The sequence below is a fragment of the Pseudophryne corroboree genome, chromosome 9 (genome assembly GCF_028390025.1).
Source record: "Pseudophryne corroboree isolate aPseCor3 chromosome 9, aPseCor3.hap2, whole genome shotgun sequence".
NCBI classification, from domain to species: domain Eukaryota; kingdom Metazoa; phylum Chordata; class Amphibia; order Anura; family Myobatrachidae; genus Pseudophryne; species Pseudophryne corroboree.
In genome coordinates, this window is record NC_086452.1 from 151,634,338 (window position 1) to 151,655,674 (window position 21,337).

The following is a 21,337-nucleotide window of genomic DNA, read 5'->3' on the forward strand; positions in this document are numbered from 1 at the left end:
CGTCAAACGCAGCCGCGGTAAGTCTTGGAACAGACCTGGTACTTGCTGAAGCAAGTCCCTTCTTAGCGGCAGAGGCCATGAGTCCTCTGTGAGCATTTCTGGAAGTTCCGGGTGCCACGTCCTTCTTGGCCAATCCGGAGCCACGAGTATAGTTCTTACTCCTCTACGTCTTATAATTCTCAGTACCTTGGTTAGGAGAAGCAGAGGAGGGAACACATACACCGACTGGTACACCCACGGTGTTACCAGAACGTCCACAGATATTGCTTGAGGGTCTCTTGACCTGGCGCAATACCTGTCCAGTTTTTTGTTCAGGCGGGACGCCATCATGTCCACCTTTGGTCTTTCCCAATGGTTCACAATCATGTGGAATACTTCCCGATGAAGTCCCCACTCTCCCGGGTGGAGGTCGTGCCTGCTGAGGAAGTCTGCTTCCCAGTTGTCCACTCCCGGAATGAACACTGCTGACAGTGCTATCACATGATTTTTCGCCCTGCGAAGAATCCTTGCAGTTTCTGCCATTGCCCTCCTGCTTCTTGTGCCGCCCTGTCTGTTTACGTGGGCGACTGCCGTGATGTTGTCCCACTGGATCAATACCGGCTGACCTTGAAGCAGAGGTCTTGCTAAGCTTAGAACATTGTAACTTGCCCTTAGCTCCAGTATATTTATGTGGAGAGAAGTCTCCAGACTAGATCACGCTCCCTGGAAATTTTTTCCCTGTGTGACTGCTCCCCAGCCTCTCAGGCTGGCATCCGTGGTCACCAGGACCCAGTCCTGAATGCCGAATCTGCGGCCCTTTAGTAGATGAGCACTCTGCAGCCACCGCAGAAGAAACACCCTTGTCCTTGGAGACAGGGTTATCCGCTGATGCATCTGAAGATGCGATCCGGACCATTTTTCCAGCAGATCCCACTGAAAAGTTCTTGCGTGAAATCTACCGAATGGAATCGCTTCGTAAGAAGCCACCATTTTTCCCAGGACCCTTGTGCAATGATGCACTGACACTTTTCCTGGTTTTAGGAGGTTCCTGACTAGCTCGGATAACTCCCTGGCTTTCTTCTCCGGGAGAAACACCTTTTTCTGGACTGTGTCCAGAATCATCCCTAGGAACAGCAGACGTGTCGTCGGAAACAGCTGCGATTTTGGAATATTTAGAATCCACCCGTGCTGTCGTAGAACTACTTGAGATAGTGCTACTCCGACCTCCAACTGTTCTCTGGACCTTGCCCCTATCAGGAGATCGTCCATTTTCTTTGAAGAAGAATCATCATTTCGGCCATTACCTTGGTAAGGACCCGGGGTGCCGTGGACAATCCAACCGGCAGCGTCTGAAACGGATAGTGACAGTTCTGTACCACGAACCTGAGGTACCCTTGGTGAGAAGGGCAAATTGGGACATGGAGGTAAGCATCCCTGATGTCCCGGGACACCATATAGTCCCCTTCTTCCTGGTTCGCTATCACTGCTCTGAGTGACTCCATCTTGATTTGAACCTTTGTATGTAAGTGTTCAACTATTTCAGATTTAGAATAGGTCTCACCGAGCCGTCTGGCTTCAGTACCACAATATAGTGTGGAATAATACCCCTTTCCTTGTTGTAGGAGGGGTACTTTGATTATCACCTGCTGGGAATACAGCTTGTGAATTGTTTCCACTACTGCCTCCCTGTCGGAGGGAGACGTTGGTAAAGCTGACTTCAGGAACCTGCGAGGGGGAGACGTCTCGAATTTCCAATCTGTACCCCTGGGATACTACTTGTAGAATCCAGGGGTCCACTTGCGAGTGAGCCCACTGCGTGCTGAAACTCTTGAGACGACCCCCCCCACCGCACCTGAGTCCGCTTGTACGGCCCCAGCGTCATGCTGAGGACTTGGCAGAAGCGGTGGAGGGCTTCTGTTTCTGGGAATGGGCTGCCTGCTGCAGTCTTCTTCCCTTTCCTCTATCCCATGGCAGATATGACTGGCCTTTTGCCCGCTTGCCCTTATGGGGACGAAAGGACTGAGGCTGAAAAGACGTTGTCTTTTTCTCCTTTATACGGCAATACTTCCATGTGCCGTTTGGAATCTGCATCACCTGACCACTGTCGTGTCCATAAACAACTTCTGGCAGATATGGACATCGCACTTACTCTTGATGCCAGAGTGCAAATATCCCTCTGTGCATCTCGCATATATAGAAATACATCCTTTAAATGCTCTATAGTCAATAAAATACTGTCCCTGTCAAGGGTATCAATATTTTCAGTCAGGGAATCCGACCAAGCCACCCCAGCGCTGCACATCCAGGCTGAGGCGATCGTTGGTCGCAGTATAACACCAGTATGTGTGTATATACTTTTTAGGATATTTTCCAGCCTCCTATCAGCTGGCTCCTTGAGGGCGGCCCTATCTGGAGACGGTACCGCCACTTGTTTTGATAAGCGTGTGAGCGCCTTATCCACCCTAAGGGGTGTTTCCCAACGCGCCCTAACTTCTGGCGGGAAAAGGTATACCGCCAATAATTTTCTATCGGGGGAAACCCACGCATCATCACACACTTCATTTAATTTATCTGATTCAGGAAAAACTACAGGTAGTTTTTTCACACTCCACATAATACCCTTTTTTGTGGTACTTGTAGTATCAGAAATATGTAACACCTCCTTCATTGCCCTTAACAAGTAACGTGTGGCCCTAAAGGAAAATACGTTTGTTTCTTCACCGTCGACACTGGAGTCCGTGTCTGTGTCGACCGACTGAGGTAAAAGGACGTTTTAACGCCCCTGACGGTGTTTGAGACGCCTGGACAGGTACTAATTGGTTTGCCGGCCGTCTCATGTCGTCAACCGACCTTGCAGCGTGTTGACATTATCACGTAATTCCTTAAATAAGCCATCCATTCCGGTGTCGACTCCCTAGAGAGTGACATCACCATTACAGGCAATTGCTCCGCCTCCTCACCAACATCGTCCTCATACATGTCGACACACACGTACCGACACACAGCACACACACAGGGAATGCTCTGATAGAGGACAGGACCCCACTAGCCCTTTGGGGAGACAGAGGGAGAGTTTGCCAGCACACACCAAAAACGCTATAATTATACAGGGACAACCTTTATATAAGTGTTTTTCCCTTATAGCATTTTAATATATATATATATATATATATATATATAGTCATATCGCCAAATAAGTGCCCCCCCCTCTCTGTTTTAACCCTGTTTCTGTAGTGCAGTGCAGGGGAGAGCCTGGGAGCCTTCCCACCAGCATTTCTGTGAGGGAAAATGGCGCTGTGTGCTGAGGAGAATAGGCCCCGCCCCCTTTTCGGCGGGCTTCTTCTCCCGTTTTTCTGAGACCTGGCAGGGGTTAAATACATCCATATAGCCCCCAGGGGCTATATGTGATGTATTTTTAGCCAGAATAAGGTACTATCATTGCTGCCCAGGGCGCCCCCCCCAGCGCCCTGCACCCTCAGTGACCGCTGCTATGAAGTGTGCTGACAACAATGGCGCACAGCTGCAGTGCTGTGCGCTACCTTATGAAGACTGAAAAGTCTTCAGCCACCGGTTTCTGGACCTCTTCACTTTTCGGCATCTGCAAGGGGGTCGGCGGCGCGGCTCCGGGACGAACCCCAGGGTGAGACCTGTGTTCCGACTCCCTCTGGAGCTAATGGTGTCCAGTAGCCTAAGAAGCCAATCCATCCTGCACGCAGGTGAGTTCACTTCTCTCCCCTAAGTCCCTCGATGCAGTGAGCCTGTTGCCAGCAGGACTCACTGAAAATAAAAAACCTAACAAAACTTTTACTCTAAGCAGCTCTTTAGGAGAGCCACCTAGATTGCACCCTTCTCGGCCGGGCACAAAAATCTAACTGAGGCTTGGAGGAGGGTCATAGGGGGAGGAGCCAGTGCACACCACCTGATCCTAAAGCTTTTACTTTTGTGCCCTGTCTCCTGCGGAGCCGCTAATCCCCATGGTCCTGACGGAGTCCCCAGCATCCACTAGGACGTCAGAGAAATGAATTTATTCCAGTTTGGAATAAGACTGTAGTACAGGTTGAGTATCCCATATCCAAATATTCCGAAATACGGAATATTCCGAAATACGGACTTTTTTGAGTGAGATAGTGAAACCTTTGTTTTTTGATGGCTCAATGTACACAAACTTTGTTTAATACACAAAGTTTTTAAAAATATTGTATTAAATGACCTTCAGGCTGTGTGTATAAGGTGTATATGAAACATAAATGAATTGTTTGAATGTACACACACTTTGTTTAATGCACAAAGTTATAAAAAATATTGGCTAAAATTACATTCAGGCTGTGTGTATAAGGTGTATATGTAACATAAATGCATTCTGTGCTTAGATTTAGGTCCCATCACCATGATATCTCATTATGGTATGCAATTATTCCAAAATATGGAAAAATCACATATCCAAAATACCTCTGGTCCCAAGCATTTTGGATAAGGGAGACTCAACCTGTATAACAAAATGTGGAAAAAGTGAAGCGCTGTGAATACTTTTCAGATACACTGTATTTAAAAAAAAAATACCAAAAAAGAACATATCCTTTAGTAATGAAAGACACGCTTTTCACTCTACATGCTGCAGCCACTCTCATTTTCTATTAGATCTGCTGAATATAGGTTAAATGGTCAGTAAAAAAGTGCACAGTGAGCGGCATGCTACCACAGCCCGGTGACTACCACAAAGTTTTACCAGCGGAATTGCAGCTATATACTGGAAAAAGTACTTCTGGAACACTGCTCTATTTCTGCTTATAATTCCACTGAAACAAAAAGTGACAGAGACAATGTGCTTAAAATCTTGGGAGCAGTAAATAATTTCTTGCACACTAAGAGGGGAAAAAAAAGGTGCAAAAACCAATAGCAAACAGATAAACTAGAAAAGTGACAGACCGTATACAACTGCTGTGACCTACACAGAAACCCATATACCACTTTCCTGTAATATTCCCAGCGGTCTTTATCTACTGTACACATCATTTTAGCATTGCTGTAAGGATACTGTCCCATTACTTACTGCACTTACAGTACTACAGTGGAAACCTACAGTACTAAGGGGCGTATGCAATTAGTGCCAGTAATCTGAGAGCTATTGATTTGGCCCAACTGTCTATTCAATTGAGACCGTTTTCACCCATTTTTTAGGGAAATTTTCACCAATGCCTTTTTACTTTTGCTTTAGTGAAAAGGCATTGGTGAAAAATACCTCAAAATCGGAGAAAAAGACTCGTGTTTTCACCAGCGCAGGTTAGAAAACATGTGGATTCACCAATCCACATGTTTTTCACTCCTGCTGAATTTCACCTAGGCGAAAAAAACGGCCCTGCTATTGAATAGGGCGAATCCCCATTCGCCCTAAAAATAGCAAAAAGTACAGTTTTTTAACCTAGCTGGAAAAAAAATGGACCTAATTGCTTACCCCCCTTAAGTAGCAAGTTTGAAATTCCAGCGGGATTGTGATGATTCTCCAGTGTTTTGCATCCAGCTAAACTGAAAAAACTGTACTTTAGAATCAATACTGTCCTCCCAATTCTTCCTCATTAACTACAGAAACTGTCAGACTAAGTGGTCCTTTTTAAAACTGCCTCAAAAAAAAAAAAAAAAAATGAAAAAAATGAGTTGCAAGTTAATGCAAAGAACTGTACGGATCCTTATGGGAACAGCCGTGCTCTGACCAATCCGAGTGCTCCCATTAATTTCTAATGTAGGATGGCAATGACCAGCAATTAACCATCATCACTGACCACTCCTGCTTCATGTAGGCCTATAGGTTTTCTTTTCCCCACAGTTTTTGAAGGTCTATATCTACCATCTTGAAGATCGGAGTAAAAAAGTGTAAAACCAGGGATATGTTTGGTCTGTCTTCACTTAATATAGGACTTATAAATGCACTGTGTGTGTACTATCCTCATATATAACATATTTGTTGTATCTATATATTTATGGCTATCTATCTACACGATGTGGTGGAATAAGATACAGAACATGAAAAGCTGCTTGTTTTAGCAAAAATGCTTCAGTACAGGAACATCTTGGTCAGTTACACAGAACAAATGTATAAACATTTTAACACACACACACTATTTCTAGAATCCCCCTCACCACCACCACCTTTTTTTTCTGTCAGTGGGAGCGCTGGCACTTATGGTTCCCCAAGTGCTACCATGGCCTGGCAGCCCTTAAAATTTCCGGGTATGGGTCGTTACAACTTAGGTCGACAGTCATTCGGGCAACCACTATTGGTCGACATGCATTAGGTCGACAGGGTTACTAAGTCGACATGGTCATTAGGTTGACATGGTCTAGGTCGACAGGTCAAACTGTCGACATGAGGTTGGTTGTTTGTTTTTACTTTTTTTGGTGTCGTTTTCTTCGTAAAGTGACGAGGAACGCCAATTAGTGCACCGGGCAAGTTACCATTCCCACTTGTAGTCCACGTGGATCGTAAAGTATGAAAAAAGAACAAAAATCAAAAAATCAAAATTTGAAAAACTCATGTCGACCTAATGACTATGTCGACCTAGTGCCCCTGTTGACCTAATGCATGTCGACCAATAGTGGTCGACCTAATGACTGTCAACCTAAGTGGTGTCGACCTGATGACCGTATCCCAAAATTTCCCATGACAGGGCATGTCAGTACCGGTAGTGCACCAGTAATACCACTTTAACACATAAAATTCCCTAAATCCCGGCTTTTACCCGGCATTTGAATGATGGGTCGTTTTGCCAGTCTCCGTCAGATCCCCCTTTCACACAGAAAAACAAATTTACCGGGTGAAGCAGTTTTACCAGGTAATTTGCCGATCAACCCAGGTATTTCTTCTGTGTGTAAGGGTCAACCCGGGTCGAAGTCCCGGGCTGACTATTTCACACAGAAAACGACCTGATTGACCGGGCAAATCACTGTGTAAAAATCTCTGTGTGAAAGGGGTATAAATTAATAGATTCTATTACCACCCCACACCCACTTTATGTTGCAGGCCAATTTCTCCAGAGGAAATACAGCTCCATTCTGACCATCTTAGGGATGGTTGGCACTATGGCAGGGGAACCCCTTACTGTGTGTTCACTCTGCTATAGTGCCATCAGCCTTGGCATTTAAAGCCAAGTGCTCTTTAGTGGAAGATCCCATGCTTTTTGCCCACTGATTTGTCCATTACCAGTCTAGGATTAAATGCCTAGCACGGATTACTATTTTGCTGGGGGAGTCCATGTTTTTTGATTTTACTTTTAAATTATAATTTTCACAACAAAACCTATACAAAGCTGCACACATATTCGGTATCAACGAAGCCCTAGAAAACCGCTGCATTTCAGCACAGCATTGTGGTTTAGGAATTATTGGGGATAGACGATGGGTTCAGTGTAGATGGTCAAAACAAGCTTTCGTTTTGACCATGAACCCAGTGTCAATTCACTGTGGATCCCACCAGTTTGCAAAACCCCTACAAAACCAATCAGCATGCTTACACAAGTGGGTAAAGTCATAATCTCCTTTTAAAGCTCAAATTAATGTTGATACTGAACGGAGCAACTACAGTGGTGCTTGAAAGTTTTTGAGCCCTATATTTTTGCTGAAAAGTGCCATAAAACTACCTCAGATTTTCACACAAATCCTAAAAGTAGACAAAGAGAACCAAATCAAACAAATGAGACAATTTTTATTTTATTTAAACGTAATCAATTCTTTTTTATTGCTCAAGGTAAAATGATCCAATATTACATATCTGTGAGTGGCAAAAGTATGTGACCCTTTAGGCTTAGCAGATATTTTAGAGGTGAAATTAGTCAGGTGTTGACTATCAGGTGTGAGTGGACAACCTGTCTTTTTAAAAGAACAGGGATCTATCAAAGGCTTCTGTTCACAACACGTTGGTGAAAAAGTATCATGCCACAAACAATGGAGATTTCCCAGAAGAAGAATTGTTGACGCTCATCAGGCTGGAAAAGGTTACAAAACCATCTCTAAAGAGTTTGGACTCCACCAATTAACAGTCAGACAGATTGTGTACAAATGGAGGAATTCCAGACCATTATTATCCTCCCCAGGAGTGGTTGACCTACAAAAATCATACCAAGAGCAAGGCTTCTAATAGTTTGCAAGGTTACAAAGGAACCCAAGATAACCTCAAAGCACCTGAAAGCCTCTCTCACATTAGCTAATGTTCATGATTACACAGTCAGGAGGGCAATGAACAACAGTAGTGTGCATGGCAGGATTGCATGGGGAAAGCTGCTACTGTACTCTCTAAAGAGAACATAGCTGCCCGTTTGCAGTTTGATAAAGTTCACCTGGACAAGCAGGAAGGCTACTGGAACAATGTTTTGTTGACAGATGAGTCCAATATAGCGCTTTTTGGCTTAAATGATGTTTGGAGAAAGAGAACTCTGCATTCCAGCATAAAAACCTCATACCATCTGTGAAATACGGTGGTGGTAACATGGTTCGGGCCTGTATTGCTGCATCTACCCAGGATGACTTGCCATCATTGAAGGGACCATGAATTCTGAATCATACCAGAATATTCTGAAGGAAAATGTCAGGTCATCTGTCCATGAGTTGCATCTCAAGAGATCATGGCTCATGCAGCATGACAACAACCCAAAGCACACAAGTCATTTGAAAGAATGGTTAAAGAAGAATAAATTTAAAGTTGTGGATTTTTTTTGTCTTATTTGGTTCTCTTTTTCAACTTTTAGGACTTGAAAATCTGAAGAAGTTTTAGGACAATTTTCAGCAGAAATATAAAAAAATTCAGAGGGGTTCACAAATTTTTAAGCACCACTGTATAATCTCCAGCATTACTATTGAGTCTTCTATTGGAGTGTAACTGCTCTTACGGCCTTATTAATGTTTGTTAGCAAAAAAAGCACACTAATGGGCCAAACCATGTTGCACCGCAAGTGGGACAGATGTAACCTGTGCAGAGAGAGTTAGATTTGGGTGTTGTGTGTTTAAACTGAAATCTAAATTGCAGTGTAAAAATAAAGCAGACACGATTTACCCTGCACAGAAACAATATAACCCACCCAAATCCAACTCTCTCTGCACATGTTACATATGCTCCACCTGCAGTGCAACATGGTTTTGCCCATTAGTGTGTTTTTTGGTTTGCTAACAGACCTGAATAACCCCCTTAATTCAGATTTACAAATATGCTACATTAACTGTTTGGATTTCTATTGATCTTGGAGGGTGTCATCCATTTGTGTTTCCTTATCAATTTTACATTTTTAATGAGAATACTAGATAGATATATTTTTGTTTATGCGCTCTCTTTTAATGAATATTATATCATTATATGTATCCATGTTTAAACAATTCAGTGTTGTTTGTTAGGGGGCAGAATGCTCTAATGAGATTTTCAAAAGTGATCATTGGATTAATAATTGATAGTATATAATTTATTAATTTTTAGACTTATCTTTCTGCCTGATAATACTATTTGTGGTGTTTTCCTTAATATACATCATTAGTTAGATAAACACTGTCCAGGTGCTTGTAATATATACGCAGCAATTATGCAGTCAATTAGACCTTTTAGACCTTTGGCCAAAACTCGCAGTGGTAAAATACCACTGACCTATCAGACGTTGGTCGAGACAGATGGTAAACGATGTGTCATTGTCTGATCATGCTAAAAATACCCTGTCATATCTAGCCTTTCAGCAAGAGCATGTATCCACAAACAAAAGGCGCGCTGGTCCGGCTACATGGCAGTCAGGGCAATCCCTAAGCTAGATTCACAGACGGACGCTATAGCTACAGTTGCTGCATCATTGGATGCAACTGCTGTGCAAAAATATGTAAAAGTAGCAGGAGGAGCCTGAAGTAGAAAGAAGACCACTGCAAGCTTTTTTTTATCCTCTGCTGCATCCAAAGACACAGCATCAGGTCACCTGCGTGATCAATCATCTGAGTGCCCCTCAGGATGTCGGTGTTTCACACTTCCGGCCAGCAACTGACCTCGACACACCAAGAAAACAGGGCTGACACGCCCCCCTGTTTTCTGGACCGCTGGACATTTCTGACCCTTCCCCCACCTTTAAATGGCCGCAGCATGTCAATCAGGGGGCACCGAGACAATCGTGGCAGATACAGATCTGCACATGCCCAGTACAGATCCTGAGCATGTGCAGATCTACAAGTACCGGATATGTACGTAGGCTATCGGGATTGTGTAGATGTCTGAATTAAGCCCTATGTATGGCCAAGATCTATTGCACCTCTTCCTTATGACAAAGATTTACAAAAGATGGTCATCTAAGACCAGCCAAATTTGTATAGGAGCTCATGTATAATTACCCATAGCTGCATTTTGCTGAATGGTAGATGTGTTTTATTAAGACAGTAGCAGTGTACGGACTTCTAGAGCCCTCACTGGTTATCCTTTTACACTTGTCCAATGCCACATTTTATACCAATAACAAGCCTGAGCCTTAGGGACATGTGTACCTGTCACTGCCATGAGAAAGGTATGTGACAAGCTTCCATTACAACAGTCAGTCATGTGTGTGGACCCTTTGTTAATGGTAAAGCTTCCATAAAAATAAAATGATAGAAACATTAGCCTTTAGCTGCAGAATGAAATACCTTTCAATAAAAGTGCCATTCTGAATCATCCAAACGTCACAGTATGTGCGTGCAATCAGCATGACAGCTATAAGTAACAGATATCCGCTCTGTAACACATAAACGACCGTGTACTTAGTAACAGATCTACAGCAGACATTGGAAACCTGAGAGAAACGATCAGAGATGAACAGAGCACTATGAAATACCCACCTCTTTACATACAGTTTTTGGTACTAATATTTTCAAGATGCGACCAATCCGTGCAAAGAAGACCCTGTCCACCACCGCTTTTTCTTTCTTTCCATCTTTCTGTAAAACATAAAAAAGGGCATAAAATACTAGATACAAGTGGTCTCTCCTTTTATGCCGTGGCACAAAGGATAATCATTGTAACCTCTCCTCTGGCCAACTGATTTGTTACACTGACCCTATCACATTACAAGAACCTTGCCATAAACAAGGTCGCACAGGTTATACATACATTGGAGGTACAGATGTAGCCACACTCATTGCAGTTGCGACTAGGTTGCTGTGATGTGGACGCATGTGTGTATATTCATACCCACGATGCAAAAACATTGCATTGCCTAGTCGCGGGTGCGAAAAGGCGCAGCTTGTTGTTAACGCGAGGCGTATGTATGTAGATTAATAAATATTTAATTGGTCCGTGTTCCCAACCAGTACACAAATGGGCAACATTTAATATTAATACTTGTGTTGTTTTTTTAAAGGCCCATACACACGGCGAGATTGGGGCTATGCCCGATTCTCACTATGCGACAGGGGCTAGGTCGGCACATAGTCAGTATCGCAAGCACACTCATTATGTGCTTGCGATACTGACTATGTGCGATTTTGGCTAAGTGTCAATTTTGACTATCTCTTCTATAGAGATAGTCAAAATTGACTTGCCTGCACAGTCTAGGCTTGACTTTCACCTTGCGATCTGCACTAACTTTTCTCACGATTTTGACAATACAGTCAAAATCGTACGAAAATATCTCACCGTGTACACACACCATAACACCAACAATTTACACAGCGCAGTACAGATGTGTCCTCTCTCATTGTTGCTGCAGTCATGTTAAACAGCCTTCTAGTCGATATGCAAATAAGGTGCACAAGTAGACTCTGCTGATTAAAGTGCTGTGCGGCATACCTATATTCTGTGTGCGACTGCAGCTGTATCTGCATACAAAATGCTACTTTACAGTGTTTGCCTGGATGCAAATAAGATGAATTTTCGGCAAAAAAAATAAATAAATAAGATTTTACTTACCGATAAATCTATTTCTCGTAGTCCGTAGTGGATGCTGGGACTCCGTAAGGACCATGGGGAACAGCGGCTCCGCAGGAGACAGGGCACAAAATAAAAGCTTGAGATATCAGGTGGTGTGCACTGGCTCCTCCCCCTATGACCCTCCTCCAAGCCAGTTAGGATACTGTGCCCGGACGAGCGTACATAATAAGGAAGGATATTGAATCCCGGGTAAGACTCATACCAGCCACACCAATCACACCGTACAACTCGTGATCTGAACCCAGTTAACAGTATGATAAATTTAAAGGAGCCTCTGAAAAGATGGCTCAACAATAATAACCCGAATTTTTTGTAACAATAACTATATACAAGTATTGCAGACAATCCGCACTAGGGATGGGCGCCCAGCATCCACTACGGACTACGAGAAATAGATTTATCGGTAAGTAAAATCTTATTTTCTCTAACGTCCTAAGTGGATGCTGGGACTCCGTAAGGACCATGGGGATTATACCAAAGCTCCCAAACGGGCGGGAGAGTGCGGATGACTCTGCAGCACCGAATGAGAGAACTCCAGGTCCTCCTCAGCCAGGGTATCAAATTTGTAGAATTTAGCAAACGTGTTTGCCCCTGACCAAGTAGCTGCTCGGCAAAGTTGTAAAGCCGAGACCCCTCGGGCAGCCGCCCAAGATGAGCCCACTTTCCTTGTGGAATGGGCTTTTACTGATTTTGGCTGTGGCAATCCTGCCACGGAATGTGCAAGCTGAATTGTACTACAAATCCAACGAGCAATCGTCTGCTTTGAAGCAGGAGCACCCAGCTTGTTGGGTGCATACAGGATAAACAGCGAGTCAGTTTTCCTGACTCCAGCCGTCCTGGAAACATATTTTCAAGGCCCTGACAACGTCCAGCAACTTAGAGTCCTCTAAGTCCCTAGTAGCCGCAGGTACCACAATAGGTTGGTTCATGTGAAATGCAGAAACCACCTTAGGTAGAAATTGAGGACGAGTCCTCAATTCCGCCCTGTCAGAATGAAAATTTAGGTAAGGGCTTTTACATGATAAAGCCGCCAATTCTGACACACGCCTAGCTGAAGCCAAGGCCAACAGCATCGACACCTTCCACGTGAGATATTTTAAATCTACCGTAGACAATGGTTCAAACCAGTGTGATTTTAGAAATCTCAACACAACATTGAGATCCCAAGGTGCCACTGGAGGCACAAAAGGAGGCTGTATGTGCAGCACCCCTTTCACAAATGTCTGAACTTCAGGTACTGAAGCCAGTTCTTTCTGGAAGAATATCGACAGGGCCGAAATTTGAACCTTAATGGACCCTAATTTTAGGCCCATAGACAGTCCTGTTTGCAGGAAATGCAAGAAACGACCCAGTTGAAATTCCTGTGTAGGGGCCTTCTTGGCCTCACACCACGCAACATATTTACGCCAAATGCGGTGATAATGTTTTGCGGTTACTTCCTTTCTGGCTTTTACCAGAGTAGGGATGACTTCTTCTGGAATGCCCTTGTCCTTCAGGATCCGGCGTTCAACCGCCATGCCGTCAAACGCAGCCGCGGTAAGTCTTGGAACAGACAAGGCCCCTGCAGTAGCAGGTCCTGTCTTAGAGGTAGAGGCCACGGTTCGTCCGTGAGCATCTCTTGAAGTTCCGGGTACCAAGACCTTCTTGGCCAATCCGGAACCACGAGTATAGTTCTTACTCCTCTCCTTCTTATGATTCTCAATACTTTCGGTATGAGGGGCAGAGGAGGGAATACATACACTGACTGGTACACCCACGGCGTTACCAGAGCGTCCACTGCTATTGCCTGAGGGTCCCTTGACCTGGCGCAATATCTGTCCACTTTTTTGTTTAGACGTGACGCCATCATGTCCACCTTTGGTCTTTCCCAACGGTTTACAATTTGGTGGAAGACTTCTGGGTGAAGTCCCCACTCTCCCGGGTGAAGGTCGTGTCTGCTGAGGAAGTCTGCTTCCCAGTTGTCCACTCCCGGAATGAACACTGCTGACAGTGCTATCACATGATTTTCCGCCCAGCGAAGAATCCTTGCAGTTTCTGCCATTGCCCTCCTGCTTCTCGTGCCGCCCTGTCTGTTTATGTGGGCGACTGACGTGATGTTGTCCGACTGGATCAACACCGCCTGACCCAGAAGCAGAGGTTTTGCTTGAATTAAGGCATTGTAAATGGCCCTTAGTTCTAGAATGTTTATATGAAGAGATGTTTCCATGCTTGACCACAAGCCCTGGAAATTCCTTCCCTGTGTGACTGCTCCCCAGCCTCTCAGGCTGGCATCCGTGGTTACCAGGATCCAATCCTGAATGCCAAATCTGCGGCCCTCTAGTAGATGAGCCTTCTGAAGCCACCACAGGAGAGACACCCTCGTCCTTGGCGACAGGGTTATCCGTTGATGCATCTGAAGATGCGATCCGGACCATTTTCCCAGTAGATCCCACTGAAAAGTCCTTGCATGGAATCTTCCGAATGGAATCGCTTCGTAAGAAGCCACCATTTTTCCCAGGACCCTTGTGCACTGATGCACTGAGACCTGTCCTGGTTTTAGGAGGTTCCTGACTAGCTCGGATAACTCCCTGGCCTTCTCCTCCGGGAGAAACACCTTCTTCTGGACTGTGTCCAGAATCATTCCTAAGAACAGTAGACGTGTCGTTGGAATCAGCTGCGATTTTGGAATATTTAGAATCCATCCGTGCTGACTTAGCACTACCTGAGATAGTGCCACTCCGACTTCTAACTGTTCCTTGGTTCTTGCCCTTATCAGGAGATCGTCCAAGTAAGGGATAATTAAGATGCCTTTTCTTCGTAGAAGAATCATCATTTCGGCCATTACCTTGGTAAAGACCCGAGGCGCCGTGGACAATCCAAACGGCAGCGTCTGAAACTGATAATGACAGTTTTGTACTACAAACCTGAGGTACCCTTGGTGAGAAGGATATATTGGGACGTGGAGATAAGCATCCTTGATGTCCAGCGACACCATATAGTCCCCCTCTTCCAGGTTCGCTATCACCGCTCTGAGTGACTCCATCTTGAATTTGAACCTTTTTATGTAAGTGTTCAAAGATTTTAGATTTAATATTGGTCTCACCGAGCCGTCCGGCTTCGGTACCACAAATAGTGTGGAATAATACCCTTCCCCTGTTGTAAGAGGGGTACCTTGATTATCACCTGCTGGGAGTACAGCTTGTGAATGGCTTCCAGAACTGCCTCCCTGTCGGAGGGAGACTTTGGTAAAGCAGACTTCAGGAACCGATGAGGAGGAAACGCCTCGAATTCCAGTTTGTACCCCTGTGATACTACCTGTAGAATCCAGGGATCCACTTGCGAGTGAGCCCACTGCGCGTTGAAATTCTTGAGACGGGCCCCCACCGTGTCTGAGTCTGCTTGTAAAGCCCCAGCGTCATGCTGAAGACTTGGCAGAAGCAGGGGAGGGCTTCTGCTCCTGGGAAGCGGCTGCATGGTGCTGCCTTTTTCCTCTTCCTCTGCCCTTGGGCAGAAAAGAGTGACCTTTTGCTCGCTTGTACTTATGGGAACGAAAGGACTGAGTTTGAAAAGACTGTCTTTTTTTGTTGATGTGAAGTAACCTGGGGTAAAAAGGTGGATTTTCCAGCCGTTGCCGTGGCCACCAGGTCTGTTAGACCAGCCCCAAATAACTCCTCCCCCTTATACGGCAATACTTCCATGTGCCGTTTGGAATCTGCGTCCCCTGACCACTGTCTGGTCCATAATGCTCTTCTGGCAGAGATGGACATTGCGCTTACTCTTGATGCCAGGGTACAAATATCCCTCTGCGCATCACGCATATATAGCAATGCATCCTTTAAATGTTCTATAGTTAACAAAATATTGTCCCTATCCAGGGTATCAATATTGTCAGTCAGGGAATCCGCCCATGCGACTCCAGCACTGCACATCCAGGCTGATGCGATTGCTGGTCGCAGTATAACACCAGTATGTGTGTATATACTTTTCAGGATATTTTCCAGCCTCCTATCAGCTGGTTCTTTGAGGGTGGCCGTATCAGGGGACGGTAACGCTACTTGTTTAGATAAACGTGTGAGCGCCTTATCTACCCTAGGGGGTGTTTCCCACCGTGCCCTAACCTCTGGCGGGAAAGGGTATAGTGCTAATAACTTATTAGAAATTAGCTGTTTTTTATCGGGGGAAACCCACGCTTTATCACACACCTCATTTATTTCCTCAGACTCAGGAAAAACTATTGGCAGTTTTTTCACACCCCACATAATACCCGCCTTTGAGGTATTTGTAGTGTCAGAAAGGTTCAATGCCTCTTTCATTGCCGTGATCATGTAACGTGTGGCCCTACTGGACATTACGTTTGTCTCGTCACCGTCGACACTAGACTCAGTATCTGTATCTGGATCCGTGTCGACCCACTGAGGTAGCGGCCGTTTTAGGGCCCCTGAGGGTGTCTGAGACGCCTGAACAGGCACTAATTGATTTGCCGGCTTTCTCATGTCGTCAACAGTTTTTTGTAAATTGCTGACATTATCACTTAATTGCTTAAACACAATCATCCAGTCAGGTGTCGACTCCCTAGGGGGTGACATCACTAACACAGGCAACTGCTCCGCCTCCACCTCATTTTCCTCCTCATACATGTCGACACACGCGTACCGACACACAGCACACACACCGGGAATGCTCTGATAGAGGACAGGACCCTACTTAGCCCTTTGGAGAGACAGAGGGAGAGTCTGCCAGCACACACCCAGCGCTATATATATACAGGGATAACCTTATATAAGTGTTAATCCCTTATAGCTGCTGTTAATCTAGTTATTTGCTGCCAAAATGCCCCCCCTTCTCTTTTTTACCCTGAATCAGATGCAGTACTGCAGGGGAGAATCAGGGAGCCGTCCTTCCAGCGGAGCTGTGAGGGAATAATGGCGCCAGTGTGCTGAGGAGATAGGCCCCGCCCCTTCACGACGTCCTTAACTCCCGCTTTTTTGTGTAAAATGGCAGGGGGAAAAATACATCCATATAGCCCTGGAGCTATATGTGATGTATTCCTTTTGCCAGCTAAGGTATATGTGTGTTATATTGCGTCTCAGGGCGCTCCCCCCCAGCGCCCTGCACCCTCAGTGACCGGAGTGTGAAGTGTGCTGAGAGCAATGGCGCACAGCTGCGGTGCTGTGCGCTACCTTAGTCTTGAAGACAGGATGTCTTCTGCCGCCGCTTTCACCGGACCTTCGTCTCTTCTGGCTCTGTAAGGGGGACGGCGGCGCGGCTCCGGTGACCCATCCAGGCTGAACCTGTGATCGTCCCTCTGGAGCTAACGTCCAGTAGCCTAAGAAGCCCAATCCACTCTGCACTCAGGCGAGTTCGCTTCTTCTCCCCTTAGTCCCACGATGCAGTGAGCCTGTTGCCAGCAGGACTCACTGAAAATAAAAAAACCTAACTAAACTTTTATTCTAAGCAGCTCTGGAGAGCTACCTAGTTTGCACCCTTCTCGGCCGGGCACAAAAATCTAACTGGCTTGGAGGAGGGTCATAGGGGGAGGAGCCAGTGCACACCACCTGATATCTCAAGCTTTTATTTTGTGCCCTGTCTCCTGCGGAGCCGCTGTTCCCCATGGTCCTTACGGAGTCCCAGCATCCACTTAGGACGTTAGAGAAAGACTGAATGCTAGCAGAGATGCACAGGAACTGCTGGCTCACTCAAGCCAGGCATCTCATGGTGCATGTCGTATTGAGGCTAGATGTATGAGAACATTTCTGTACATCCATATTGGTCCCTATCAGACTGAAACTGACAGTCTAAATTTACTAACATATAGGTGCACATACAGACCCTAGGGTTACGTTAGTAATAAGCAAATTAACTTATCAGGATATTTTTGGAGTGTGGGAGGAAACCGAAGCCCCCGGATGAAACCAATGCAAACAGGTGGAGATCATACAAACTCCACACAGATGTGACATGACTGGGAATTGAACAAATGACCTCAGTGCTGTGAGGCAGTAATAGTAACTAACCCAGAATATTTTTGGAACAGGGTTTTCCAGTAAGTTGGAGCACGATAACCCAAGTAAACTTAACTTACTATAGTATTCTAAACACACATTTCAAGATGAATCCTTTTTGTTCCCCCTTCCCCTGGCTATGCTGGTTACAGCACTCCTCAGTGACTGTACCTGTGTATATGATAATGTCACAGAACAGAAACATTGATTTTATTGTTTATATGAAACTTTCAGGATAACTGCATGAACCGACGTCCTACCAACAGACACTTCATGGTTTTAGCTGGCAAGTGGAGCCCGGTGCAAAACAAAAAGTTACATCTATGGCAGAGGTTCCCAAACTGTGTGCCGTGGCTCCCTAGGGTGCCTCGGGACACTTGCAGGGGTGCCCTGGGTTGGTGGTCTAGGACCAATTCATATTATTCATGGTCAATATAATAGGTAAAACCAGTGCTGGTGGCTGCCAGTCATAAAATATGTAGCCAAACGGAAGCAAATCTTGTCCCTCACCACACAACTGACCCTAAGGATGACATATAAACGCAATCTACTTAATGTAATATTTCTTTCTAAATTTCTCAAGAAATTTTTGGCCTAGGGGTGCCGTGAAAAAAATTCTGATATTCTAGGGCGCCGTGATTCAAAAAAGTTTGGAAACCACTGATCTAGGGTACACTTATCTTTATAATCTTCAGTAAGCCAAGCTAACAGGTGAGAAGAGAGGAAACGTTCCTCAGTAGCACTAAAAAGAACATAAATCCATTCACCTCATTGTTCTGTGATGGCGTCCTTCCACCTTTCTTCCTGCATAGAGATAAAATCAGTTTTATAATGGACATAAATATAAAGTTAATTTCTGAAACTCTTGGACTTTGATCTGAAATGCCAACAAATGGCTTAAACTAATCACATAGTGCAACTGATCTGCTAAGATAGAGCTGCACACATAGGCCCAGATTCTGATTTAAAAAAAAAAAAAAACCTGTGCACCTGGTAATGCATATATTGATAAATCTGAACTAAGGGGGTTAGTCAGGTCTGTTATGGGCCCTACACATTTGTTGATCCTCCGTCGAGCTGCCCGACGGCAGATACGGCCGACCCAGCGGCAGGGGGTCAGTGACGGGGGAGTGAAGGGCCCATTAGCAAACCAAAAAAGCACACTAATGGGCAAAACCAAGTTGCACTATAGGTGGGGAAGAAATAATGTGAAGAGTGTCAAGGGACCTACACACTTTGCGATCCGCCGCCGAGCTGCCCTGCGGCGGATACGGCCGACTGGTGACCCGGAGACGGAGGGGAAGTTTCTTCACTTCCCCTGTCACCCGGCGCCATAGCAGTGCAGGCTAATATGGACGAGATCGTCCATTTTGGCCTGCATGCACAAGCGACGGGGCACCGGCGATGAATGAGCACGGGGCCGCGCATCGTTCATCGCTGGTGCCTCCACACTGAAAGATATGAACGGTATCTCGTTCATTAATGAAGGAGATCGTTCATATCTTTCAGTTTTATCGCCCAATGTGTAGGGCCCATTAGATTTGGGTGGGGTGTGTTCAAACTGAAATCTAGATTGCAGTGTAAAAATAAAGCTGTCCAGAATGTGTGGACTACATGCAAAAGCAGACAGTATCTGCTTTTGCAGATAGATCCTGGCTGTTTCTTTATGTTAACTTTAGAATGCTGATTCTGCTTGTACCCTAGAATAGGTACAGTACACTTCGGCTTTACCGATTCCTCAACAGTATGTATCAAAATACATTATCTAAGATACATTCAAATGCACGCATTACCTCATTTATAGCATAAATAGTCAGCATTTATATGCACTTGCTACTCACTGAATTACATTTATTGTAAGCTTTAAGGATGCCTTCTTGTCTGCTCGTATTGTAAATGCAATTCAACTGTTTGTGTGTATTGTACCTCCAGTCTAAGGCCCAGGAGCTATTCAATTGGATTGCGCGACCAACTGCACTGTCCCTCAATTTCCACAATTGCCCCTTTTGCATGCATGGGCTTTGGTCAAATGCGCTGCAGTTTCGGAGCAGCCGGGACTCGGGACCATCCCTGAAGCCCTACACTAGATGGATTTCTGCTCACATCTCAGGAGGGTATGAGCAGAAATCTGTGATAAGAACAGCCTTGATTACAGAAGCTCTTGTGCTCTTCAGACGGGAGCTACAATACACACAACAAATGAAACGCCATCAATGTGAGTAACATATCTTTAGTAAATACATCTTTGTGCACACTACAATAGTGTTCCCACTACAAAGCGGGCATGGCAGGGCACATAGGTGCCAGGGCAAATACATACCTCCCAACATGACCCTCTCCAGGAGGGACACAATGGTCTGCTTTTGGACTTCCCTTCTTATTTATGATTGTCCTCACCTGAGCTGAAACACCTTTCTTATCTACTAACCTGTTCAACACAGGTGCCGATTAATTTTATCTTCATAAAGATTCCATTGCATACAGCTGTCGTTCTATATGCAATGGAATCATAATCCTCTTTCATCTCCAAAAGTGAGTGCTGGTATCTCTTTTTTCATTACCTGGGAGAAATGAGTGTTAATATCAACCTTGCACCACCACATCTCTATATACACCCAGCACACAAATTCCATACACATATTCAACACACGCAGTCTACACTCCTTCACCTAGTTTCACCCACACGTGTTGCAGCAGAACCTTTAGCCTACTAACGCGATCAGGGCACAGTCCAAAGGATTTTACACACTGACGTTTGTACAGGCACAGACAGTTGTTACGTATGCTAGTTAATGTAACGTAAAAGATTATGGTTTATAAAAAGAAATATGGAACCGGGGGCGTGGCCTGGCTAGCAAGCTGAGAGGAGGTGAACTGTGAGAGCTCCTGCCGGTTCTGGACTCCAAATAACTAAATATACCACCTCGCAGGTCACCACACTCTCCTTACTGTGTGCACCTGCCCTCTACATCAACTAGCACAGGAGGGAGTCGGTTGCGGAGCCGGGGCGCCCTTATCAGGGCTCTTGCAGGTTGCGGCCTTCCCCTCCCCAAGAAGCCGGGGTCTGTGGTGCGACCTCTCGCCCCACCGGAAGTAAGGCGGACCGGCGCCGTCGTTTGAGGAGGCCAGGAGGACGAGTATACACATCAGACTGCCGGAGGGAGGCATCCCTGAGACCGGCGGCCCCGTCCTGTGACCCTGCAGCGGCTACCGAGGCCGTCTGCAGCTGGAAGCGGAGACGGCTCAGAGCGGCGGGTAAGTCCCCCACCCGCACATCAGCGCGGCATCGGGCCTCATCCCTCCCTCTCCCCTTACCTCAGCCGTCTGCTGCAGCCGTGGACCAGGGAAGCGGCTCCCGGAGCTCCCACGAGACACGGCCTAGCGGCGGGCCTCAGACCGGGGCCTCGATTGCGGGGTCAGGCCGCGGGAGCGATCGGCCAGCTGGACCCGGGACGGCCCATCCTGC

At 45.7% G+C, this 21,337-nt stretch overlaps 1 protein-coding gene across 2 annotated transcripts in view; it reads right to left on the minus strand.

The window, feature by feature from the left end:
• ABCD3 (ATP binding cassette subfamily D member 3) overlaps positions 1-21,337 on the minus strand; it is a 178,325-nt gene that overhangs the window by 105,713 nt on the left and 51,275 nt on the right. Inside the window, exons 2-5 of one of the 2 annotated variants that reach the window (XM_063939855.1) lie at positions 18,639-18,675; positions 10,801-10,899; positions 10,609-10,697; positions 4,706-4,775 (exon numbers count right to left, since the gene is read on the minus strand). In XM_063939855.1, coding sequence (XP_063795925.1) covers positions 4,706-4,775; positions 10,609-10,697; positions 10,801-10,899; positions 18,639-18,675 — 295 coding nt within the window. The remainder of the gene's footprint in view (positions 1-4,705; positions 4,776-10,608; positions 10,698-10,800; positions 10,900-18,638; positions 18,676-21,337) is intronic. The other variant, XM_063939854.1, reaches the window with a different exon arrangement.